The 17,791-nt window shown below is 36.8% G+C and overlaps 1 protein-coding gene across 2 annotated transcripts in view; it reads left to right on the top strand.

Moving 5' to 3' along the window:
- Positions 1–14,283, top strand: part of RASSF9 (Ras association domain family member 9) — a 34,220-nt gene extending 19,937 nt beyond the window's left edge. Inside the window, exons 2-3 of one of the 2 annotated variants that reach the window (XM_062202040.1) lie at positions 7,743–7,782; positions 10,751–14,283. In XM_062202040.1, coding sequence (XP_062058024.1) covers positions 7,781–7,782; positions 10,751–12,011 — 1,263 coding nt within the window. In that variant the 5' untranslated portion in view covers positions 7,743–7,780 and the 3' untranslated portion in view covers positions 12,012–14,283. The remainder of the gene's footprint in view (positions 1–7,742; positions 7,783–10,750) is intronic. The other variant, XM_062202039.1, reaches the window with a different exon arrangement.
- The last annotated feature ends 3,508 nt before the right edge of the window (positions 14,284–17,791 follow it).

The raw sequence follows: 17,791 nt of genomic DNA on the forward strand, positions 1-17,791 counted from the left end.
CTCCAGAAATTTCATGGAAAAATAGAATAATGTCCACTTTCCTGAACTTTTTTAAGCGACATGATTTTAAGTAACTCCCTCAAGGAATCTTTAAACAAATGATAATCAGGGATGGGCATTCAGCACAGTGGTGAAGTCATACCTCGCAATGACTGCATCCCATACAGGCTTGGCTCCTCCACCTCCCATCTGATCTCCTACTGATGCACACCTGGGGAGGCAGCAGATGATGTTCAAGTACTTGGGTACTGCCACTTAACTGAGATGCCCTTATTGAATTCTAGGCTCTTGAATTTGGCCTTACCCAGCCCCAGCTATTGTGGGCAATAGGAGAGTGAACCATCACTGTCTCTGCTTCTCACTGTCTCTCTGTCTTTTGAATTATAAAACTATAAATTTAAAATAAATTTTAAAATGACAGTCTATACAACAGAATATGGTGCCTTAAAGTGTAGGTAATATCATTGGGAAAAATTAATGAATAATTTTAAATAAAATTTAGTATGTGGGCCGGCGCCGCAGCTCAATAGGCTAATCCTCCACCTTGCGGCACTGGCACACCGGGTTCTAGTCCCGGTCGGGGCGCCGGATTCTGTCCCGGTTGCCCCTCTTCCAGGCCAGCTCTCTGCTGTGGCCAGGGAGTGCAGTGGAGGATGGCCCAAGTGCTTGGGCCCTGCACCCCATGGGAGACCAGGAGAAGCACCTGGCTCCCGCCTTTGGATCAGCGCAGTGCGCCGGCCGCAGCGTGCCAGCCGTGGCGGCCAATGGAGGGTGAACCAACGGCAAAAGGAAGACCTTTCTCTCTGTCTCTCTCTCTCACTGTCCACTCTGCCTGTCAAAAAAAAATTAGTATGTGTAAAGTGTTCTATTATTCATTCATTTACTCAGTTATAAATTGATTATCATTGATGAAAATCCCTTATTGGTTCAGGGTGATGATTAAATGAACTAGCACATGTAAAGTACAAATTACAGGACATGGAATGTAGTAAACATTTATTAAATGTTGCTATTGTTATTAATATTAACGTTATATGTAAAATAAACATTTACAGAAAAAAGACTATAAAGAAATAGATATTAACAGTTTCTAGGTTCTGAGATGAATAGATCATTTGAAATTTTCTTATTTGAAATTTGTATTTTGCTGATTTTCCTGATGTGTTATAATATAATCAAGAATGATTAAAATAGTAAAAAAATTGCTTAGTAAGTGAAAAAGCCAGTAACTTAACATATCTGATTCCTTCAATTTTATTGCATATATATAGACATAAATATATATGTTTCACAATATAATAGAAATGAGAAAACTTTACTTCTTAGAAGTGTTAATTCTATTTTGAAGATATATTTTATTTTATCTTTATTTGAAAGTCAGAGTTACACAGAGAGAAGGAGAGGAAGAGAGAGAGAGAGAGAGGTCTTCTATCTGCTGGTTCACTCCTCAGATGGTTGCAATGGCTGGAGCTGGGCTGATCCAAAACCAGGAGCCAGGAGCTTCTTCCGGATCTCCCACGTGGGTGCAAGAACTTGGGCCATCTTATACTGTTTTCCCAGACCATAGCAGAGCTGGATCAGAAGTGGAGCAGCCAGGTCTTGAATCTCCGCCCATATGGGCTGCTGGCACTGCAGGCAGTGGCTTTACCCACTAAGCCACAGTGCTGGGCCCGAAATATATTTTAAAATCTAGGGGCCAGCACTGTGGCTCAGTGGATTAAGCCACCACTTGTGACACCAGCATCCCAAATGATCACCACTTCAAGTCCCAGCCGCTCCACTTCCAATCCAGTTCTCTCTTAATGTGCTGGAGAAAGCAGTGAAGAGGGCCCAAGTCTTTGGAACCCTGTCACTGATGTGGACCACCATGATGAAGCAACTGGCTGCTGGCTTCTGGTTTCTACCTGGTCCAGCCCAGGCTGTTGTGGCCAACTGGAGAGTGAACCAGTGGATGGGATAACTCTGCTTCGTAAATAAATAAATAAATAATCTTTTTAAGAAAACTGAATAGAATAGACAATTCGGTATTTTATCTATGGATCCACCAGATAAACTGTAAAATAATTTTATAGTTACTTCTTAGGTTAAAAAAAAAAAATAGGAGTCTGTGCAGGATAAGCCCCTGATAGCCAAGAAAACCACTCATTGAATATTGAGTTGACAGATGATCTTTTATGTATTAATAACATATTGAAGTAAGTGGTAAGTATTCTGTTTTGTTATAATGACAAAAATTCTTTTTTCTTAGTGGTTTCATATGCTGACTCATTTCATATTTCATTCTCAGAAAGAAAATTTGGTTGATTATCATATTAGACTTGATAGAGAGTTCACCAGTAGTTCAACTCAATTCTAAGCCATTTATTCAAATTTATTTTTCCATACTTATTAACTGAGGCTAGCTTTAAACAAATATCCCATGTCTTGTGCTTCAATTTTATAATTGGTAAATGGGCTTGAAATAGAACTTACTTGATAAGGTTGCGATGAAAATTAAGCAGTCAGTACAATGGCTGGCACACACTCAGTGCACAATAAATGTGAGCTATTATGACCCAGTGTAGTCTTTTTAAAAATGTTTTTATTTATTTGAAAGGCAGAATTACAAAAAGAGATAGAGACACACAGAGAAAAGAGGTCTTCCATCTGCTGGTTCACTCCCCTAATGACTGCAACAGCTAGGGCTGGGCCAGGCCAAAGCTAGGAGCCTGGAACTCCATCCAGATCTCCATGTGTTTGGCAGGTACCCATGTACTTGGGCAATCTTTTGCTGCTTTCCCAGGTGTATTACCAGGGAGCTGGATTGGAAATGGAGCAGCTAGAACTCAAATCCATGTTCCAATATGGGATAAAGAAATAACACTGGCACCTTAACTCACTGCACCACAACAGCAGCACTATTTTTTTTTTTTCATCCCAGGGTATTCTTTCACACATTCTTCTTTGTTCTTTACTCCTGCTATTTTGCTATTTTGTTAAATACAGGTTTCTCAACTATCAAGTTCATAATAGTCAGGTTAAGCCTCAAGTTCGAGGAATCTTTCTGATAGGCGAGGTCTAAATTGATATACTAATTTTAAATTAAATGCCTTTAGACTCTTATTCCATCTAACTTTCTACAAATGGTTAGGGGTTTTGAGAATGGCATTCTATGATACTATGCCTGTTTTAGCTAAAGGTAGATAAAATGTACGCTATTAGTAATCTTTTCTTTGTGCTCAGAAATCAGAAACCACAAATGGCCATTTTTTAATTTAGTTTGTTGCTGCCAATTCTAGTGCAGTGGTGTTATTCATAGTGTCAGATTCCAGAATGTATTCTTAACGAAAATAAGATAGTGTCATATTCAGTGTAGCTTTTTGCTAAGGTAGTTTTAAAGATCGTCTCTGATTTATGTAAGCCTTTCTTCCATACCTACAACTTCCCTGAACTAAGTGATAGCAGAGATATTTTTCTCTGTCATTTCCCACAGTTGTCTCTGGGGATTGCTTCTTCACCCTGTACAGATTACAGATATTGTCTTACATTCCACCTGTGCTGAGCTTTGGGGGCCTAAACACCTCTCTTCCTAATTCTAATCTGTGGTTGTCCACCAGTTCCAGGGCAGGATACACTTCAAGGCAAGAGTGAGAGAGGAATGATAGCGATAGCCTACTTGCTGACTCCCAACCCCTCCATCCCCTGGCGCTCACTGCTCTCTGGATCATCCCTAGCACACCATATCATCCAAATATCTTCTTTACACCCTCCAGCCCACTCCCCATATTTAGTAGCCATATGTCCAAATATTGATTCTGCATTACAAAGGATGATCTACCAGACTGTCAATGTAAGATGCTTTTTGAACTAAATTTAACCCTATTCTAAATATTTGTGCTTTCACAGCATCTAAATGCAAACCTAATATTGCTAAGAATCAGTTCTGGGACTAGCAGAGAGAGATCCAGGTGGTTGGGATTAGTAAAACCAAGTACAGCCATTGAGTATAGGATGAAAGAAACAGCAAAAAAAAAAAAAAAAGAAATAAATAAAACGTTCCACTTACATTTCATTGAACAGAATGCCAAGTAGAATGGGGATGTAAAGTCTTCCTTGTTCCCTATCTTTGCTTTTATACATGTTACTGTAAGAGTCACTAAAAGATGTAAGAAAAGGGGTGAAGGTCAGGCTGTGAGGAAGGTGTATTTTGTTTTAAATCTAGAGTAGAGTTCTTCAGTTGCATCACCCTTGGCATTTTAGGCCAGACAGTCCTTTGCAGTGAGGAGCTGTTCAGTGCATTGTGGGATGTTTGTGATCCTCCAGACCTGATGTGAAAACCAAAACAGGTATTCCCATGCCATCAAATGTCTTCTGAAAAGCATAATCATCCCTAGTAGAAGATAAGCCTAAAATTTGCTGTTTAAAGAAAAAGCAATTGTAGTAAAAAGGATAGAGAATTGTCTTTGGGCCATTGGCTAGGACTCAGACAGGACTCCAAAGCTTTATAGTTCTTTATTCTGCAACAGGAGGAGGCCTTCACAATCCCCTGGCACAGATGCCACCAGTAGCTTGGAACTAACTCTGCTTTCCAAGCGTGAAGTCTTGTTCTACAGACTCAAGCAATAAGAGCATTTCACTTAAATCACTCTGACGCATGGTAATTAGATTGTGTTAGTATTTACTGCGTTTTCCAGCCTGGCCTTGGAAATAAGGAATTATTGCAAGTTTCTAGGGAAAAATATGTTGAGTTCCAAACATTTTCCATAAATATTTGTGGCTTGCATCCTAATTTTCCAGTACAATACTGGCTTTTAGAAGCATACTTACAATGTAATTATTGTAAATAATCTAACATTTTAATGATTTTTTATTGTTTTGAAAGAAGGCTCAATTTGAAACATTTATTCCACTAAATTTCATATATCAAATTTCACCTGAAGTTTGTCTTCTATATACAGGAAGAAATGCTGGTCTTTGATTCTCCTGCATGCCAACTACAATGGCTCTTTTCCTTGGACGACTGAATAAAAATGGCCAAATATTATCCATTTATGTTCATGTTGTCTGCCTTCAAACTCAATCCCTGTTTTGTAGGTGTATATTTTGTTGGATCTTAACTTTGACACAGCAAACATAATTGGTATGTTAATCTTAAGACTTCAAGATTTTAGTTGTTAATTTATTCTCTGATACTGTGTGCATTGTAGTTTCTTAGTGGAAGATTGTTGAAGGGATATTTGATTTATTGTGTTCTATTTTAAATTATAAGCCAACCCATTTTAATTCTTCATAATTGTTTTTTATGATGTTAAAATAAACTATCAGTGGAAAAATAATTTAAGATCCTGATTGACAGTAGAGTCAATGTAAAAATTCCCATATTCAAGCAACAAACAGCATATATGTAAGAATTTAGGATAATATTTAATATTACTAAATTTAATAAAGTATTAAAGCTCATATAACTATAGAATATGCATGTGGAATGTCAGGATTTATTACATAGTTATAGCTGTGGTAAATATATTTAGACTGTGCCATAAAATCTATTGAATGATGTTTCAGATTACTTTTAGTTCAGTTTCTAGTCCCTAATATGCAGAACAGATACCTGGGAAAAAGAGTTTCATACTAGTGGGAATTATAGTTTAAATATTAAGCATTTTTCCTCTTTTATTACATGATATTCTTGAAATAGACAAACAGCTTTAAGTCAAGTCAAAGCACTACTACAATCTTATTCAAGTTTTCAACGTATGTTCCACTGTAAAATTATTTAAGTTTTATTAGTTGTTGTATATTTTAATGAGAACCAAAATGTAAGATTGCCTACTTAGTACTATGTAAGGCAATAATATAAATTTTCATCTATTCATTGTTTCTGCCTGCTTCATGTGGCTATCTGGTAAATTACTTTGCTATAAATGGTGATGTAGATAACTGAAATCTTTCTGATCATGTAATTTATTCAAGGAACTTAATGGGTAATAAGATATTAGGAATGCTAAACTTGATACATTGAAGCCATGATGCAGCTAAATTCTGGTTTACAACATTTCATATCTGCATGCCAATTGAAGGAGTGAACAGTTACCAAATTAACATAAAATTCCAGTCTTAAAGTGGCATGAATGAAATGTATGTGGTATTACTTTGCTTTGATACTGTAACTACAAATTTTGGAGTGAATGCTTTTAGTCTTAAATACAACATAAAAGTAACACATTTTGAATCCTATAATCCAGATAATCTCCAGTTATTTTAAAACTAGCTTAAACTTGGCCAGCGCCACGGCTCACTAGACTAATCCTCCGCCTGCGGCACCGGTACTCTGGGTTCTAGTCCCGGTTGGGGCGCCGGATTCTGTCCCAGTTGCTCCTCTTCCAGTCCAGCTCTCTGCTGTGGCCCGGGAAGGCAGTGGAGGATGGCCCAAGTGCTTGGGCCCCTGCACCCGCATGGGAGACCAGGATAAGCACCTGGCTTTTGGTTTTGGATTGGTGCAGCGCACTAGCTGTGTTGGCCATTTGGGGGGTGAACCAACAGAAGGAAGACCTTTCTCTCTGTCTCTCTTTCTCTCACTAACTCTGCCTGTCAAAAGAAGAAGAAGAAGAAGAAGAAGAAGAAGAAGAAGAAGAAGAAGAAGAAGAAGAAGAAGAAGAAGAAAAACTAGCTTAAACTTGCAAATAAATTCCTATTCAGCCTCCTATCAGGATGTTTACCTTTGGATTCCTCCATCCCAGAGTGTCCAGAGAGGCCATTCTTGGAACCACCATACATATTAACCTTACCATATCCTTTCAATTTTTGTGGCCCTGCTCTTTTAATATTGCAGCTTATTTTCAAGAATTAGTTGTGGTTTAACATCTAAAGGCACAGTTGAAAAAACACTCTCTAGCTTTGTGACTGTAAGCAAATTGCTTTCCTTCTCTCGTCTCAGTTTTGTCATCTGTAGAATGGTGATAATATTAGTAATTACCAAAAAATGTCTAAAAGAGAAGTATCTTCAATGGATTGAAAATAGGAACTATCACGTTGACAGTGAGAATGTTTATAAATGGAAGTAAAGCACTGGGATATAAACAAAAAGTTTTAGAACATGAGATTTTTATAAATTAAAAAACTAAAGATAAGTGAGTTTTCAATTTTTATATGACTATGTTATCTGGGCAGTTTAAGAATTGTAAAATGTTTATCTATTCACCTCCAACAAACACTCACAAAAGCTAAGCAAAACACAACAAACTACATTTTTAGGTTTGTAGTGTGTGTGTATATTTATATGTCATAATGACAGTCTGGCATTAGAGTAGCAGGTTTTGTGTCTCAACCACTGGATTGGAATCCATTAGATAAGAAAGGCTGGCTATACTGTATTATGTAACAAATCAAGTTATCTAGTATGAGTTTGTATTTTTAACCATTTGTCGTGTATGTGTTTGTAGATATCACTTCTATTAGATAGTTAAACTACAAAAGTTGGGAAAGGAACATTTTAGTTTACTCCAATTTTGGTGTTAAATTCTTTATTTGTATGAGGTTTGCAGGGAGACAATTATTTCCATTAAGTTATGGTTATTTAAGATTTCTAAATTGGTTTCATTCTAAATATTTTTGTCTTTTTCCTATACTTCTGATTTAAGTGTTTATTTTACCTTATGAAAATATGCTGAAGATTGTTTAAGTCAGTGAAGCCTTTGGGCACCACCGCTGTAATAAGGACCTTAGCATTAACACTGACACTAACTCAAATGTTCTCTTTCCAGCCCTAGCACTAGTTCCCTCAACAAACCAGAGATGCTGCATGTAAGTCGTGTGTGTCTTTGCATCATTCACACTTCTCATGAGAGTGCCAGCTATAGAGGAGATGCTCAGCAAATTTTATTGAATAAATAAAAAGGAACTTGCTTGGAACCATATTACAAAATAAGTACAGTTTTCTTCAACATCCTAAGCCTTCTGTAAAGTAGACTGCAGATATGACAAAGCACATACTAGTTGTGGAAGATTTATTGCCTAAATTCAACAATGAATGGTCATTACTTTTAAGTATGTTCAGTCCAGTGGCAAAAGTTTTGAAAATTATTTTGTTTGAATGATGGTTTTGAATTTCCCTTGAATATTTAGAACTAGTTGACCCAAGAAAATACAAGGGCATTTAGAAAAGAATTTTTTTTTTTAAAAGTGAAGAGGTTTGTAGCCAAGACTGTGAGTTTAGTAATAAAGGCATTAATTTTCTCAGGTGTAACACGGAATTAATAGCTTTTTTCTTGATTGTGTATAAGGTATATTAGTACTGCTTATCCACATGAGATGAAAATGAGTGAAGTTCTATAAGAGACCACAATATACAAAATTTGAGCTCTCCAAAGCAAGAATAATCCCAGATCAAGTGGGGATCATGAAATTATTGGAGAAGTATTGTCATGGATACCATTACTATTCTGGTATTCAAAAGAATTCTCTGCTCCTTTTTTCTCAGTCTTCCTCACAGCTCAAACTCTGAAGAATTTATAGGTTGTGTGTCGTCCTCAGCTATAGACCCAGAACTGGTGATTCTCAATTAGATAAGGTATTAGATTAGATAGATTCTCAATTAGGATATAGGGACTACTGCAAAGAGACAACAGTAAGGGCTTTTGAGGACATGACAGTTTTGTCAGCAAAAGGTGTCACTCAGTCCATGCCAAAACCTTTTGTAACTGCACTAGCTCAAGAACAAAATTAATACAATTTTAAAAGGCATAGGAGGCCACATATTCTTGCCCACTTTTCTCCATGGCTGGTAGTGGGAGAAGTTTTTCTATGGCTCCACTGCCATAAAAGTTCTTTTTATAAAAAAAGTATTTATTTATTTGAAATTCAGAGTTACAGTGAGAGAGGGAAATACAGAGAAAGAGAGAAGAAAGAGACCTTCCATCCACTGGTTCACTCCCCAAATGGCCTCAATGACCAGGGACGGGCCAGGACAAAGCCAGGAGCCAAGGGTTTCATTTGAGTCTCCCATGTGGATGCAGGGACCCAAACACTTGGACTATCCTTCACTCCCCTTCTGGGCACATCAATAGGGAGCTGGATGGGAAGTGGAACAGATGGAACTTGAGCCAGCGCCTATATGGGATGCCAGTAATGCAGACAGTGGCTGAACCTGTACTTAGGTCTTTGATGATCTTCTTTTGATAATTTATACATTTTCCTCATAAGGAAAGTGACTTGTAAGTATTCTAAATAGACTTCTCCTTCTTTCAAATCATCTTCTCTCCCTTCACTCAGTTTATTTTTCTTATTGCATTCACAACTATCTTAAATAGGTTACATAATCCTGTCTTCATTCTTGCGTTTGTATCCTTAGTCTCTTCAGATAGGTTTGGCACACAACTGGCATGCAATAAACATATGTTGAATGAAATGGTCACTATTTCTAATATTGAACTTTTTTTTTTAAAAAGATTTATTTATTTACTTGAGAGGCAGAGTTACAGAGAGAGATAGAGAGAGAGAGAGAGGTCTTCCATCCTTGGTTCATTCCCCAAATGGCCTCAACGACCCGAGCTGGGCTGATTGAATGCCAAGAGCCAGGAGGTTTTTCCAGGTCTTCCATGTGGGCACAGGGGTCCAAGCACTTGGGCCATCCTCTGCTGCTTTTCTAGGCCATCAGCAGGGAGTTGATTTGGAAGTGGAGCAGCCAGAATGCGAACCAGCACCCGTATGGGATGCTAGCACCACAAGCAGATGCTTAACCTACTATGCCACAGCATCGGCCCCCTGAACAGTTTTTGACTCCTTGACTCCAATAACTGTCCCACCATTGCTACTTATGCTTTCGTGGTCCTCCTCCATGCTTAAGGGTGCAAAAAAAAGTCTTATTCCATCTCCTGCTATTCATTTCTCTCTTGATTGGTGTTTTAACTGGAGCAGCTCTAACTGTGTTTATATTATAACTAACTTCTGAAGAAAAGCAAAAGTATCATTACCTTGCTGATGATTTGAACTTTACATAGGAAATAAAAAGGGAATTAAGGTATTCTCTATAGTTTAAATTGTTCTTTCATTAAATCTTCTGATTTTTAATAAATAAAAAAATTAACTGGCACATAAAAATTGTACATATTTATGGGGTACCAGCTGTGAAATTTTCATACATATATGCATTGCACAATGTGCAGTGAGAGTAGACATAATTGTCTTCTCAACACTTACCATTTCAATGTGGTAAAAATAGTCAGAATCCTGGCCGGCGCCATGGCTTAACAGGCTAATCCTCCACCTTGCGGCGCCGGCACACCGGGTTCTAGTCCCGGTCGGGGTGCCGGATTCTATCCCGGTTGCCCCTTTTCCAGGCCAGCTCTCTGCTATGGCCCGGGAAGGCAGTGGAGGATGGCCCAAGTGTTTGGGCCCTGCACCCCATGGGAGACCAGGAGAAGCACCTGGCTCCTGGCTTCGGATCAGCGCGACGCGCGGCCGCAGCGGCCATTGGAGGGTGAACCAATGGCAAAAGGAAGACCTTTCTTTCTGTCTCTCTCTCTCACTATCCACTCTGCCTGTCAAAAAAAAAAAATAGACTAGATTTTTCTCTCTCTCTCTCTCTCTCTCTCTTTTTTTTTTTTTTTTTTTGAATGTTGTCTCAACCTCAAAATGCAGCTTCCTTTGGGGTTAATCTAGACTTTCAAAAAGGATAGTAATGAAACACTACCTTGTAAGTTTACACTAGCGATGTTTGACATATAATGTGTGTTTTGTGTGTGTGTGTGTCTTTTTGTCGTTGTTGTTCCAGGTCTCCCACTAAAGACATGGATTCCGAAGAGAGGGAAATTGTGGTTTGGGTTTGCCAAGAAGAGAAGATTGTCTGCGGCTTAACTAAACGCACCACCTCCGCTGATGTCATCCAGGCCCTGCTTGAGGAACACCAGACAACGTTTGGAGAAAAACGATTTCTTCTGGGGAGCCCCAGCGATTACTGCATCCTGGAGAAGTGGAGGGGCTCAGAACGGGTGCTTCCTCCACTGACTCGAATCCTGAAGCTTTGGAAGGCTTGGGGAGATGAGCAGCCCAACATGCAGTTTGTCTTGGTGAAAGCAGACGCCTTTCTTCCAGTTCCCTTGTGGCGGACAGCAGAGGCCAAGTTAGTGCAAAACACAGAAAAACTGTGGGAGCTCAGCCCAGCCCATTACATGAAGACATTGCCACCAGATAAACAAAAAAGAATCGTCAGAAAAACGTTCCGGAAACTGGCTAAAATTAAACAGGATACAGTGTCCCACGATCGAGATAACATGGAGACACTCGTTCATCTGATTATTTCCCAGGACCATACCATTCATCAGCAAGTCCGAAGAATGAAAGAGCTGGATCTGGAAATTGAGAAGTGTGAGGCTAGGTTTCACCTTGATCGGGTAGAAAACGATGGCGAAAACTATGTTCAGAATGCATATTTAATGCCCAGTTTCAGTGAAGTGGAGCAGAAGCTAGACTTGCAGTGTGAGGAAAACCAGTTTCTGGAGGACCTGAGTGAAAGTGATGGAATGGTACAGCTGGAAGAGCGGCTGAAATATTACAGGATGCTCATTGATAAGCTCTCCATCGAGATAGAAAAGGAGGTGAGAAGTGTTTGCATGGACACGGGTGAAGATGCAGAAGGGGCAACTGCGAGTGAGCCGGAAAGCTCCAGTTTGGAAAGCGTGAAGTGTGATTTGGAGAAAAGCATGAGAGCTGGTTTGAAAATCCACTCTCATCTGAGTGGCATCCAGAAAGAGATTAAATATAGTGACTCGTTGCTTCAAATGAAAGCAAAAGAATATGAACTTCTGGCCAAGGAGCTCGATTCGATTCACATTAGCAACAAGGATGGATGTCAGTTAAAGGAAAACAGAGGGAAGGAATCAGAAGTTCCCAACAGCGACGGGGCGGTTCCTCCCTTCACTCAGAGAGTATTTAACACTTACACCAATGACACAGACTCAGACACTGGTATCAGCTCTAACCACAGTCAGGACTCTGAAAACACTGCAGGAGACCTGGTGTTGTTGTCAACATAATTTAAATGGGCTTTTCCGATCTGCTCTAATGTTGTTCGTGTTTGCATAATTTAATAGGAAACTTTATTTGAAATACTACTTTCTGAAAAATTGTGAATCATATTAAAGTATTCAGTAGTAAAAATTAGTGAACTCTAGATTTTTTTTTTTTTTGTTATTACAAGATTTCCAGTATGACCTTAAGTATTACAATTTCAAGAATGAGCTACCAGGAAAGTAGCAGAATGAGCCTGTAGGTATAGAACACAGAAATTAATTAAATGAGAATCATAGATAATTTATCACAGCTTCAATGAGAAATGACTTATATAAGCTGACAGTTCTTAATAGTGGATAGTCAAAATACTGAAACTTCAAACATGACAGAAGAAAAATTAAAACATACTGAAACATCTTTTTTCAGCACTGCCATTGGAATTTGTAATCTGTAAAAGAAAATGGCAGCTACTATGTTGTAACTATATTAATCCAAATTCTTTGTTCTTTTAATATTTAGTCTGTGTAACTTACTAAGTCTGTCACTTCCTGAACCCTTTACGTTTTAAGTTTAGGTGACAAGCTGCTCTGGAGACATGAATAACGACTGGCAGTATATTAGACAAGGGTAGAGGGAACAGATGAGGCAAGGCCAAGTGCTGCACACACACAGTGAATTTTCTAAAGAAGAATAAAATTATTAAGAGATATGCATGAACTTTTATTATCTAGCAATGCAGATCCTTTGATCAGACCAGTTTTGCTGCAGGCTCATTTCTGAATGAAGTATGATGTGGGTTACAGAGGAAATCAGTCATAGTTTTGTTTGTTTATACCCTATCTACACACATTACAGAAATGAAATTTTACCCCTTAGTGTGGGCAAAATAGAGTTCTATATGCATAATTGTTAGCATTTTGTTTCTGAATGTACAAAAACCCATATGGAGAAAACACTTATTTTACACTACAATTCTTTTTGTTTTCTTAGCACTTCATCTAAAAAGCTTTTAAAGGATCTAGCAATATCTCCAGAGTGCTACCAAAAACCCAAGAAACTTACTGGATTATTTAGTTTCCATCTTGAACACTGTCATATGCCAAACTACACTTGGTTTTGATTACGAATGATTATGAATTTGCTTTCTCGCTCCCTTTTTTCTTTCTTCTCTGCCTGCCTGGCTGTCTTTCTCTTTTCCCGCCTCCGTTCCTCTCTTTTCCCCTCCCTTGTTTCTTCCTTTCCGTCCTGCCTGTCAGTGAACACATGGTAAAATCATACTGAAAATAGTTTTTATCATTTTATTATGTGAACTGAATACTGATGCAGTTAGTTTTTTCTTTAGCTGACATCTTCTTTCCTGAGCCAGTGCATATGTAACTAAAATATTTGACTTAGTTTTAATATGTGGATAAAACTGAAATTCATGTTTCTTTTCATTTATTTTTACATGTAGTGTATTGTAGGTTTTGATTCAATTTTACTTTTTCATTTTTAAAATTTCATGAGTTTTCAACTTTTCAACTTCGTTAACTCAGTTTTCTTTGACTTTCTTAAATTTTCTTCATATATCCTTGTATTTTCCCTCTCCTAATTTTTCACTCATATTTGGGAAGGTATGTAGACTGTGTAGCATCTGTGTTGTCATTTTTTGCACTGAGATATTTGTAGGCCATATTTGAAGTTGGCTGGTAAGGAAATGTAGAAATTTCCGTTCAATAAAATATACAGTGATAAACAATAAGTACAATGCAACATGGCATGTATATACACACACAAATGGACTTGAATAATAATCATTTGTGAAATGAAAGTTTACCTGCCTAATAGGCCATTTTAAGTTATTAAACAATGTGGTAAGCTGTTGACAAGTTCACTGTTCACTAGGAGGGATTAAATGCAAAAGTTTGTCATAAGTGATAAAACAATTGTAAATGTTGCTTTCCTAAAGTGAAAATAATCTCTTTGGATTACTCTAAATGAGAAAAATCATGAACAAAGATACATTGCTTATCTTCTTATGTAACTTTACTGAGTTCAAAAGATGTTGTAAAGAAAGAACGTGAGAGAGAATTTGATTGTATAAATCAGTTAACTTCTGCTTTTATATTGGTAAAGACAATGATACAATCCAAAAAGCCAATTCTAAATTTTATAGGAAATAATGTTTAAAACCCTTGGTAGAGAGGAAAACTATTAGTTTTTAAATTCATTTTAGGATTTCTATTTGATCTTTAATTATACACAGGTGTTTGTGCTGCTAATCTATATAGTACATAATCATTCATCAATTTCCATAGTGAGTCTCTAGAGCTATTTTTAATATACTAATAAAAACAAAAAAACTAAAATATCATGTTCTTATTTGTGAATACTAAAATATTCATTATTAATTTAAGAGAAAATTTAAGTTGTAATTATAGGACTTGATAGAAACCTTAGTGTTTTTCATTACTTATAAGAAACCTTAAAATACAGTACTTATGGATTTTTCAAAAATTTTCAGTAACCTGAGAGGTTAACTATGAAATTGCTGTATGCAGCTAGAAGTAAACCAAAGCTGACAACTCTTTATTTTTATCAAAAGACTTAGATTCTCACAGGCAATAACTAGTGCATTCTTCCCCGTAGAATGCCTGTTTTTCTCTCCATCTGCTACCCTCTGGAATCCTATCCATTTTCCCAGTCTTTATAATGTACTATCTCTTTAATGAAACATTTTTGTTATATTCAACCAATTGTAATCTCTTGTGTATAAGCTCACAAATATTTCAGATGTATTTCTTGTTTATTTCATCATTTATATTCTGGCTTAGGTTATATTCATTTATGTTCTTATCCAATTCCCCTTCCATAAAGGATTCTTAACATATTACTTTATCATCTGTCTTGTTAACTTAACTCCCTCCTATCAACTTCTGTACCCCTTACTCAATTTTTAAATTGAATACTTAAATTTTAGGGAATTGAAATTTTGTATTTGTATCTTTATTTGTGGTAGTTGATACTTGTGTATTTGTACATAAATATCTAAATACCCATTTTCACAGACTTAAAACATTAAAAGTAATTCTACTTTAAAAAATTTTAGAGGAACACTGAGTCTCTATGATACTATGAGGTTTTTTTGATGTTACATTAATTTTTTTTTGCCTTCCTCCCCCTGGTGCCACATTAATTTTTAATCTCATTTGTACTTCACAGAATTACTGTTAAAGCAACACAATAATATCTTTTTAGCCAATTTTATGGTTAATTATTGAATTTCTCTTTCCATTTTATGTTTATAAGAAAAACATATTTTATAGAGTTGAGTTTGAAATAGTAGACATACAAAATAATTTTAACATATTCTAAATGAAATATCTATTATATTTTTCTTCTTACTTGTAATAATGAATGATCCTTCGTTAGTATGTAGAAGATATTTTAATTCATTAAAAATTTATTTTTATATTTATTTAAGCATCTATTGACAAAACAAAATATATTTCTGTTGCTGCATTTTATAATTTTTTTAAGTAGGATTCTTGTTCTACTTAAAAATATTTTTCTACTGACAAAGGAATACCTTTTAGTCCGGATACACTTTTTAAATATTAGGCTATTTCTTTTTGTACTGCGTGATTGGTGTAATAAACCTGATGTGACAAATATAAGTATATACAACTTCTGTAACTGACAGAGCAATAAAAGCATCAGTGAACACTTCATTGTAATATTGTCTTTCTGGGTGGGTTGACTGTGTTGACAATAAGTTTTATATAGATATGAATGATATTATTAATTTATTTTACAATATATTTCAAAATCAGTTATTTGTTGACTACATAAATGCATAAATAAAATCTAACAAAGATTTTTATTAGGTTATATATACTTTTGTTCTGGTTTGTTAGTAAATTCAATACGTGATTTTATAGCAAGCTACCTTGCTTCCTAGAATGAAATCGTTCTAACTTAAAACCACTCAACAAAGTGTAAATCTTTTACAATGAGTTATAATTTGTCACTACAGTGCCTCTTCGAAGTGTAACTTAGAATAGATCTTAATTTTGAGTTTTTTAAGTAGTTGTTCATTTAAACCATAAGGAAATTCACTTGTCCTTTCTACAAATGACCTTGCAATTAGTTTCTTTTCTTTTTCTTTTTCTTTCTTTCTTTTTTTTTTTTTTTTTTTTTATTTGAGAAGTAAAGTTATAGACAGTGAGAGAGAGAGACAGAAAGAAAGGTCTTCCTTCCATTGGTTCACTCCCCAAATGGCCGCTATGGCCAGTGCAGCACCGATGCAAAGCCAGGACCCAGGTGCTTCTTCCCAAACACTTGGACCATCCTCCACTGCCCTCCTGGGCCACAGCAGAGAGCTGGACTGGAAGAGGAAGAACCAAGACTAGTACCTGGCGCCCCAACTGGGACTAGAAGCCAGTGGCCATATGGGATGCCGGTGCCACAGGCAGAGGATTAACCAAGTGAGCCACGATGCCGGCCCCAGTGAGTTTATTTATTTATTTATTTTTATTTTTTTTGCACTGAGTTTCTTAAAGATTGTATATAATATCCAGTAAAACAGAAATAAACTAACACCATTGTATTACTAATTCATCTCAACAGTGAGAGAAAACAGAATAGTTATTTTGTTAATCTAGATATAATTTGCTTTCAACAACTTTTGAGCCTAAGAATAACATTTGTTTTTTAAATTTTGTAGCTACTAGATTTATATCAGAAATAATTATTTTGAGAATTATTTTGAGAATTCAAATGAAGCAATTAAAACATGCTTTTCTTATGTGGAACTATTAGACATAATTTAACAGGAGGCGGTAAGTCACCACATTTGATGCATACAGTACCATTCAGCTATTTATTTTTATTTTTAAATAAAGACAGAAAGCTCTCACTCAGTGAATGACTCTCCAAATAGCTAAAACAGCTGGAGCTGGGCAAAGGGTGAATCCAGGAGTCTTGATCTTAATTTAGGTCTCCCGTGAGAGAGTTGGGAATTCACTCACTTGAAATACCACTGCTGCCTCCCAGGGTCTTCCTTGGTGGGAAGATGAAGTCAAACAGCCAGAGCTGGGAATTGAAAGGAAGTACCCCGATGTGGGATGTGTGCTTTTTAACTAAGCTAAACATCTGTCCTATTTCTCTTTACTTCATTTTTTTCTAAAGATTTTATTTTATTTATTTGAAAGGCGGAGTTAGAGGGAAAGAAAGAGAGACAGAGAATGAGGTCTTCCGTCTCTTGTTCCCTCCCTAGGCGGCTGCAATGGCTAGGGCTGGGCCAAGCTGAAGCCAGGAGCCAGGAGCTTCATCCAGGTCTCCAACCTGGAGGGTGGTCCTCCACTGCATTCCCAGGCACATTAGCAGAGAGCTGGATTGGAAGTGGAGCAGCCAGGACTTGAACCGGCACCTATATGGGATGCTGGTGCTGCAGGTGGCAGCTTAATCCACTATGCCACAATGGTGTCCCCTTTCCTATTTGTTTCTAAATGAAACAGGTAGATGATTTCAAACTTGGATTACTCAAACAATGTACAACATGATATATGTATGTTGATATAATTATTATTATTTTTTTTCTAAAAATATTGCTTACTGTCAAGACTGGAACTTCACTTTGCTCACACAAAGTGTGACACATGCTTATTCTGGAGACGGCCCTCTATGGGACATACAGAGATTCTATACTCTGAGAGCAGCAGGGAATCCATCCTGTCAATTATCATAATTTATTCCATTAATCGTCTCATGGGCATTTTAGGTGATTCTCAGTCATTTACAATACTTTTTATAAATATTGCTA

This window comes from Lepus europaeus, chromosome 10 (genome assembly GCF_033115175.1).
Source record: "Lepus europaeus isolate LE1 chromosome 10, mLepTim1.pri, whole genome shotgun sequence".
Lineage (NCBI taxonomy): Eukaryota > Metazoa > Chordata > Mammalia > Lagomorpha > Leporidae > Lepus > Lepus europaeus.